The sequence below is a fragment of the Numenius arquata genome, chromosome 4, assembly GCF_964106895.1.
Source record: "Numenius arquata chromosome 4, bNumArq3.hap1.1, whole genome shotgun sequence".
NCBI classification, from domain to species: domain Eukaryota; kingdom Metazoa; phylum Chordata; class Aves; order Charadriiformes; family Scolopacidae; genus Numenius; species Numenius arquata.
Window position 1 is genome coordinate 3,570,072 of NC_133579.1, and position 9,503 is coordinate 3,579,574.

At 45.7% G+C, this 9,503-nt stretch overlaps 1 protein-coding gene across 1 annotated transcript in view; it reads left to right on the forward strand.

Moving 5' to 3' along the window:
- Positions 1–1,232, forward strand: part of TRPA1 (transient receptor potential cation channel subfamily A member 1) — a 37,944-nt gene extending 36,712 nt beyond the window's left edge. Inside the window, exon 27 of the mRNA XM_074146674.1 lies at positions 1,001–1,232. Coding sequence (XP_074002775.1) covers positions 1,001–1,232 — 232 coding nt within the window. The remainder of the gene's footprint in view (positions 1–1,000) is intronic.
- Positions 1,233–9,503: the final 8,271 nt, after the last annotated feature.

Genomic DNA, 9,503 nt, shown 5'->3' on the forward strand with positions numbered 1-9,503 from the left:
GAGGGAAGAAATCTATTATTTTATAAAATTATTTGGGACAGGATAACTTGTGGCCATTTCACTATGGAAAGTTATATTCACTGCTCTGAAAATATTGTCTGAAAACTTTGTTTTACTCTGTTGCCAGTGTGTTTTTCTTGTCAGAGTTCAAAGCAGAGTTCGGTTCCTACTGAAGCTGGTGGCGATCAGTGTGGAGTATATATGGGTTTGGGTTTTCATTTGACATGGGCTTTTTTTTTTGGCTTTATGTTAATGTTAGCTAATTGCTGCAGTGTTTTAATTATTGTGGGAAAAAAAAAAAAAAAGACAACTACATCTAAAGAAGCTCCAGACTGTTCTTATTGAGAATCTTTATATTTCATGCTGTAATTCTGTGAGTCCAGACATTCTGAAAAGTAGATTTTCAAAAAGCCTGTTTGGTAGCTTTATGAAGACACTTTCTAGACACATGTTCCATTTTTATTCCGTTGTTTCTTAAAAGATAACAAATACTGTGTTTGGAATGCATAATACTAACTGATATGAGCTCTGTATTTGCATCAATTGCACTTTGGATAGCACTTTTTAAGATTAGTAAGTGCCTCATCAGTATCTCTCACGTCCTGTTAAAGTAGTTGTGAAGTTTGTGGATGCTTCATTGCTGTTGCAGATCTGGCCCTTTTTTCTTGCCAGGCGACTGCAGACAATAGGAAAAACTTTTGATAGAATTGTTCAACATTTTGTCTTGAGAGTGAAGTTGTTCTTACCTTAAGTATATAGTAAGTTACTTTTCTCAAGAACCAGGAATTTGTTCTTTAATCCTATTTCCTGAAACCTGAGGAAGCACCACAGCTTGAAAAATTAAATATAGTCCAGCTAATATTCTTTGTTAGCAGAAGGGTGAAGTTGAGGACTGTCGGGTCTTTTACATCTGTAATTTTAATGACTAAAATGTCCTTTGAAACCAAATGACAAAGTCTGCTGGATGCATATTTGGTCTTGGTTTTGTTTTTTTTTTCAGGCTCAAAGATATATCAACGCTGTTGGAAAAGCAACATGACCTCATTAAACTGATTATCCAAAAAATGGAGATAGTGTCAGAGGCTGAGGATGAAGACAGCAACGATTTATTTCAGCACAAATTTAGGAAAAGGCAGTTAGAGCACAAGAATAGTAAATGGGATACAGTGTTAAAAGCTGTTAAAACAAACGTGTCTAACCCAAGCACAGAAAAGAACAACAGCTTCTTCTAGACATGGCTACAATATCATCTTGTATTATCATTTTGGTTTACTTTAGGGTCACTTCTCTTATTGTCTGTGCGTAATGTTAATGTGATACGTCATGTATTCAAGTAGAAAAAAAAAAAGGCCAGATCCGAGAAAAAAAAAAAAAAAGGATGCAGGTGCTCAAAACAGTATTTAAGGAGAGTGAAGATGTCTACATCCCAAGCTGTGATCCCAAAAGTGGCTGGCTAATCGGGAAGATGCCTCATTCGCCAGATGCCAGCCTGGCTGTCCTGACAGCTCCCAAGGCTTCTGTCTAGCTTTGTTCCTGGATTTGGCCCTAATGCTCTTACATCTGGACTTAATTACGTTACGTGCTGTTACAGATATTTTTAGAATTTCCGAATTTTTAGAAATTCAAACTCTAATCATTTAGTATTCAGATGTTTTGAGAGAGCCAATGGGCTTTATGTAGCTTAAAGAAAAAAGTAGCTAGCTAACCTGACAGATTGCGTTGGAAGTTTTGCTGAGTAAGGGCTGCAGGATCAGGCCTGAAAGGTAAGAAATAAAAAGATCAAGAAAACGTCATGTTAAGGGAAGGACTGTTTTCTTTTGTGGATCACTATATGCGGTTCTCAGAGGGATCATTTGTACTAGCATGCATATAGCAACCATAGAACGACGCGTTAAATAGTAGTCATTTACAACTTGCTGTCCTTATACTGCTAACGTGATTTTTGGCCTTCCCAATAACCTAAAAACTGACTTTGCTACTTTAATCCGCACTTTGGTTTTATTATTTATTTACTGGATATTCAGTGCATTATGTAATATACAGGAATATCTCAAATGTGGAAATAAACATGGACTAAACTGTGTTTAAGTACTTGAGTATATTTGTTTCAAAAACAGCGCTAATAAACTAATGATGACTATAAGTGGTTGTAACGCTCTGTGGTCTGCTTTTGGATTCAGACATTTCCGTTAAGAACTTAATATACGTTAATTGTTCATGTAAAGAACAATTAGGATTCCTGTTTATTTAAGAGGCAGCCACCAGGAGGTGGATTCACACAGTGCGGAACGTGTCCAGGCTTCAGAAAAGACACAGGGAGCTGCACTGTGAATTAGTGAGACTTGGGCCTTGAAATTGCCTGTTCAGTGGGGAAGGTGCTTCCTCATCCAGCTGCTTTGTCCCAGCTTTGAGCCTTTAAATCCTTGCCTGGTAAAACAGAGAAAGGAGGAGGTTATCACTGCTTATGCCTGTTGTACTACGCTTTCTGCAGTCAACAGTTGCTTAATGCCTAATGGCCGAGGGCGTCTGTAGAGGTTGAGGAAGCCTTTGGAGTCTGTTTCTCTTCACTAGCAGGATTCACTGATGCCTTTGAATCCCGTGGCTTAAATCCACAGCAGTTGTACTGAAGGTGTTTGCTGTTAAGTACATCGTTACGTCCAGCTCTGGAGCACGTTCTGACTGTGCTGCTGAGATCTGGTATCTGCCATCACCCTCCCCTTCCCTGGTGGGAAGAAATGCGGTGCACAGAGCATTAACGGTGTCTCCAGTTTTCTCTTGACAGCCAGGGGATGAGGAAGATGCTGCGAAGGACACTGCGTCTGCCCTGCCGGCTGCAGGAGGAGCAGCTGCGGGTGCTGCTTCAGGACCAAGCCTGGTGTGAACACCATGAAACAGGGAGTATCCGAATCAGGAAAGTAAAATTGAAGGTAACTGTAGTCATTGGAATTGCGTCGTGGCGATCTATTCCCATGAATACTGGGGGCGTTCTGAGCCTCGGTGCCTCCGCAGCTCCCTCTGTCACTGGAAAGAGGAATGTCGAGTTGCTCAGGATAAGGCCAAACTAGAAAAATATAGATTTTATAATTTTTTTTTTAATTCTTAAAACCAGAAAAGTAATTTTAAATTCCTGACAATCTGTACCGTTAACACTAGATGGCAGTGAGTGATAACATTTTTGAATAAGTAAATTTGGCCTGAATGCCTAGTTTGACGCAAAGAGGAACAGCGGTACGGTTACGGCAGAAACAAAGTAGTCAGCATTTATAGTTTTGAAGTTTAAACCTTTCAATCCTCTTCAGGCAGAACTCTGAGACGTTTATAGAGAGCAGCCTCTCACGACAGGGATTTAATCTTTTCTGAGCTTTTAACTGACAATTTGATAAATGTTTAGTTGGGGTTTGGGGTTTTTTTGGCTATTTTTCTCAGACTTTGCTTCTTTCATTCAATTAGCAGCCATCATTATGGTGGAAAATAGGGACCCTAATACCATTGCAAGGTTTGGCTGCGTGGAGGACCATTTGATGGTGGGTGCTAAGAAATTTCCAGACCTCTGTGCGGTTTTCTTTTATTTTATTTTCTGTGACTTAGCCCTAGCAGGTTCACAACCTGTTAAAATTCTTAGCAACGGCTCTTCCACAAATCAGAGCAGCTGGACAGCTTGGGCATCCGATGTGGGTCTGCAGCCAGGATTGGCACATTATTAGGAAGGCAGAGGTGATTCTGGTCATGGAAACTCGTAATACACGTGCTCATTTCCTCACAACGCAGTAATATTTAACCGTGAGTACTTCCAGCCATTTAATGCAACTGTAATTATCCCGCAGAATAGGAAAACGTGCCAGTAAATGTTAAAATTCAAATCTGCAGGCAGTGAGACAGCCCAAGCGCTGAGGAATGGCTCTAAGGTCCATTATGGCCATCTATCGCTGCATCGCTTCCAGGCTGCCTGGCTGGATCATTCCCATGGACATTGCCAGCTTCAGGGGATCATCATCAGGGCTGAGCTGATGCTTTCTGGTTCATGCTTTCTAGTTTTACGGGTTTACACGGTCTCGTATCTCCCTCTTCTCCATCCCAGATGGCTGAATGCAGCTGAATTTGATGTTCCTGTGAGCTCCACTGTAGGACTCATGCTGGGCCAGTGGTGTCTTGGGGCTTTTGGTCCTCTTCAGAGTGATCACACTAAAGTCAGTGCTGCTCCTAATTTCTCTCCCTTCATTTTTCTCCAAGTTACTGGTCTCTTTGAGCTTTCGGTTTTTCTCAATCCCCATTTTCCTGCTGCTGACTGATTTTATCCTGCAGCCACCTCTGTGGATAAATAAACGTTAAAGATACTATTACTCATTTCTGAATAGAGTAGCTTTAAACTCTGCTCTGATTCCCAGTCCTGAAACAACGTAAAATCATCCCTTGCATTATTTCCCATCTTGACTTCTAAACCAAATCGTACCACCGTTGAGATTTTTCCCTGCTTGAGCAACTTGTTCAAGCATCCGCAGCCCCTTCTCTTGCGATTACTGTGACATTGTCCTCTTGCGTTTCCATACGGCTGCCAACATCTTCACCCAACAGGTTCAGACACACTTGAGTGGCCCATGCACAGACCAACCTGTGGCGCTCTCCTGCCCTTCACGTGCCAGTGCTGGTTTACACCTTGCCACCACCCAGTATCTTTGTACAGCTCGGAAAATGCTGCCCTTAAGCACTGCTCTTACTTTTGGTCTCAGATTTTCTCGTATTCAGCGCCATCCTTTATAGCTTCTCAGTCATGTCAAAGGGAAAGCTCAAAAAGCTCTCCTGCTGTCTGGAACTCCAGGGTGAGGTTTGATCACTTCTGTGCTTTCTCCATCCATTACTGATAACACGGGCCTGATGCCTGCCTACAGCGAGATCCCCTCTATCAGACGGTCAGTGGAAGGGTACCTTACAACTGATCATAGAATGGTTTGGGTTGGAAGGCACCTTAACGATCATCCAGTTCCAACCCCCTGCTCTGGGCAGGGACACCTCCCACCAGACCAGGTTGCTCAAAGCTCCATCCAGCCTGGCCTTGAAGCACCCATTGCTCTGGCCCCTCTGCACCATGTGTTGAGGCTTTTCCCCTGGTGCATCTCCTCCCGCTTCCAGCTGCCATTGGTGCCCACCAGGCCCCTACAAAGCTACAAGAACAAAAATGCTGAACGCAGCTGGGTCGGTCCTTCCAGCAGCCAAACTGAAAAGGAAATGAAGCAGGCAAGGATCGCCAGCGATATCCCAACAATTCATCGAAAATTGCGAAATTCAAAGTTAGAGGAAAAAGAGTTGGATTCGTGTTTTCAGCTGAGACCAAGGTATCTGAAGATAATGGGGTTTGGGTATCTGTAGGTAATGGGACTTTCCTTGTGAGGGTGATGGGACGCTGGCCCAGGTTGCCCAGAGAAGCTGTGGCTGCCCCATCCCTGGAGGGGTTCAAGGCCAGGCTGGATGGGGCTTTGAGCAACCTGGTCTGGTGGGAGGTGTCCCTGCCCATGGCAGGGGGGTTGGAGCTGGATGGTCTTTAAGGTCCCTTCCAACCCAAACCATTCTATGATTCTATGATTCTAACTAAGGATGGAGCCAATAGTCCACAGCGAGGACTGTGGGTCACCAGGGAGCTTTGTTTGTTTTTTTTCCAGCAGAGTCATAGAAGCATCATCCACTTATCTGAATAAATACAACAATGCACAGACTATTCCTGAGGAACTCATAAAACATGTATTAATGACTCTGGAGATAAACAATAGAATCCTAGCTCCAACATGCATATTTTCTGATCTAAAAGTCTGTTTTCTAAGGCCTACAAAATAGCCTTTAAATAAAAACCAAGTGATTGGTAAAGAGCTTACTCTTAAATTATGAAATCAAGTAATAATACATTTCTAGGCTGGTGGATTTCTTTCCTGCTAGGCTTTAGAAATAGTTACAATGTCTAGCTAAGAGGGAAATAAGAGGGGCTGAAGAAAATAAAAATAAACATCACTTAAGCTTGGATATTTGCTTTATTGTATAGTGTATCTAAATAGGGTCATGAAAAGCAAAATTATTCCATGAGACTAAAGCAAAATGAAAGCAGGGTTGGTCATTCTTAGATTCAGCACCCAAAATCCTTTTGTGTCATCGCAACTCCTGGTCTGCCATAATGTGTGCATTTAAACAGTGCTGCATTAGAGGACAGCAGATAAAAACGGGGAGAGACCACCCCTGGTTGTTTCGGCTACAGTGATAAATCCAATCTTGATTCCCATGAGATGTCACTTTCTCTCAGGTGATCATTCCTTCAGGAATCTCTCCTGAGGGTGGTAATTCTCACCCAGTCACCCCGAATGCCACACGGCCACGATGCACTTGAGTCCTCACCCAGCCCAGGCAACCTGCCCCGAGCCCTCTCCCAGGCTCTCCAGGTCCAGATGTGGGGGGACATATTGCTCCTCTGCTGGCTTACAGAATCAGAGAATCATCTGGGTTGGAAGGGACATTTAAGATCATCAAGTCCAACTATTAACCTAACATTACCAAAACCATCACTAAACCATGTCTCTAAGCACTATGTCTACCCGTCTTTTAAATACCTCCAGGGATGGTGACTCCACCACTTCCCTGGGCAGCCCGTTCCAATGCTTAATGACCATTTCCATGAAGAAATTGTTCCTAATATCCAATCTGAACCTCCCCTGGTGCAGCTTGAGGCCGTTTCCTCTTGTCCCATCGCCTGTTCCTTGGGAGAAGAGACCGACCCCCCCTGGCTACACCCTCCTTTCAGGGAGTTGTAGAGAGCGAGAAGGTCTCCCCTCAGCCTCCTTTTCTCCAGGCTGAACACCCCCACCTCCCTCAGCCTCTCCTCATAAGACTTGTGCTCCAGACCCCTCACCAGCTCCATTGCTCTTCTCTGGACACGCTCCAGCGCCTCGATGTCTTTTTTATGGTGAGGGGCCCAAAACTGGACACGGCACTCGAGGTGGGGCCTCACCAGTGCCCAGTGCAGGGGCACGATCACCTCCCGAGTCCTGCTGGCCACACTGTTCCTGATCCAGGCCAGGATGCTGTTGGCCTTCTTGGCCACCTGGGCACACTGCTGGCTCATGTTCAGCCGACAGTCGACCAACACCCCCAGGTCATTTTCTGCCAGGCAGATCCAGCCACTCTGCCCCAAATGGAACTCAAGTGGAACGAGATAGCCTCAGGGTAGTTTATTTCAAATACTCTATTTCTGGGTTATTTAGGGGTTATTTGCCATGTGTCTTCCCTACTTTCCTGCCAAATGCACCCTTCACATTATCTAGGAGTTTAGAAAATCCTTGAAGTACCTAGGGACTGCAGGTGACAATCCTGATCTCTGCCTGGTGACATAGGTGAGTGGTAGCACCTTAGTTCAGGTATGGCATCCCCAGCCTGAAAAAACTTTGGAAATCCCTGAAAGATTCATGAAGCACCTTCCAGCAAATTATGCCAGTTTTCAGAGCACGTGTGAGATGTCTGAAGGCATCCAGAGGAGAATCGTCAGCGACGTTTTGCCTTGTGTTACACAGTCCCCCAGTGAGCACAGTCTTCGATGAAGGAGCAGCCAAATCTTCTACATCTCTCAACGCATGAGTAGAGTGTATCATAGAATCATAGAATGGTTTGGGTTGGAAGGGACCTTAAAGATCATCCAGTTCCAACCCCCCTGCCATGGGCAGGGACACCTCCCACCAGACCAGGTTGCTCAAAGCCCCATCCAGCCTGGCCTTGAACCCCTCCAGGGATGGGGCAGCCACAGCTTCTCTGGGCAACCTGTTCCACTGTCTCACCACCCTCACAGCAAAGAATTTCTTTCTCATATCTCATCTAAATCTCCCCTCTTTCAGTTTAAAACTGTTCCCCCTCATCCTATGGCTCCCCTCCCTGATGAAGAGTCCCTCCCCATCTCTGCTGGAGCCCCTTTAGGGACTGGAAGGGGCTCTAAGGTCTCCCCGGAGCCTTCTCTTCTCCAGGCTATACCCATATAATATAAACCCATATTTTTTAAACCCATAACATGTCAGAGGGAGGGGGGGGGGGGAGGGAGGGGTAAGGTGCTGAGCGAGCTCTAGCTCCAGGCTTCTCCAGGTGCTCCCGTGTTGTCCCATCAGTGTGAGTAGCTGAGTCTTGGACCCCCGGAGCTGAAAACCCAAACGTCACCATCCAGCCCCGCTGGCCGGCCTGGGGGAGGTGGAGTTGCTCAGTTTGTGCTCTCCTCCTCCAACAAATGAGTGAAGATCCCAAGATAGGGCACGAGCCCAGCTCTCTGCAGCACCGGCTTAAGCCTTTGCTCCTCCAGCCAACGTTTTAGTGCGATTGTATCAGGGAAACCAGATAGAGAAGACTCTGTTTTGTTCTTCCTGCCAGCTCTCGGTTGACCTCTGAGCCTTTTGGATTAGCAATATAGTGAAGATGTGTGTCTTGTACATTGTTTGCTGACTTCTAAGTCGTTCTGCAGTGCTCCTTTCTGGGAAACCAAGCAGTGAGGACTGACTTCAGGGGAATCGCAGTTTGATGGATGTGGGAGGTTTCCGTGTTTGGAAAGAAGTGTTCCAATTTTCTTCTGATTACTTTTTTGTACACATGCCCGGAGATGTGGCTACGGGCCCACTTAGAGTTAATTAATAAATACATTCAAGGCTTTGGGTGTTTTTCAGGCAAATTTAACCCATTCGTTCATCTGCTACAGAGGCTGCAGCTCCAGGAGCCTCCTGGCTGCCCACGCACCTTTTTGTATCAAAGGCAGCATGGAGGAGATGGAGGGTTCCTTCTTCGTTACGAGCTCCAAGCCTCCTGTCTCACCAAGGTGGTGAGACCCTGGCCCAGGTTGCCCAGAGAAGCTGTGGCTGCCCCATCCCTGGAGGGGTTCAAGGCCAGGCTGGATGGGGCTTGGAGCAACCTGGTCTGGTGGGAGGTGTCCCTACCCAGGGCAGGGGGTTGGAACTGGATGATCTTTAAGGTTCCTTCCAACCCAAACCATTCTATGATTCTATGAACCAGAGAGATGGTCACTGGTAGATGGACCTCAGCCCCGCTCTCCCCCACCCCTGCCGGCACCCGTTCGGAGGTGTGACACCCTGCCTTCTCCTGCCTTCGTCAGAGAGCCCGGGGAGCAATTAAAACGCTGTTATAAATCACCGTTATTAGCCGAGTGACTCATCTTACAGCACTGAGAAGGAATCTCCCCCTCCCGACTGCTCAGCGTCTCGCACAGAGCGCGCTGGGGTGTTGATGAGCCTTTATGTTCTCCTTATCTTGCCTTCCCAACAGCCAAACCCGACCTGTGTTTCACTCGTGCTGTTTATATATCTAATCAAAGTGGGTCAGGAAACGTGGAAGACAGCACCGGGGCTGCCTGAGAAACATAATATTTTTCAGAGAGCATTAACTCAGCCTCTCTCTTTCAGGGAATGATAGATGAAGTGTGCCTGAAACTCTGTTTAGATTATGTGAAGTAATGCACTGGTGGTTACATTCATCCTAAGCAA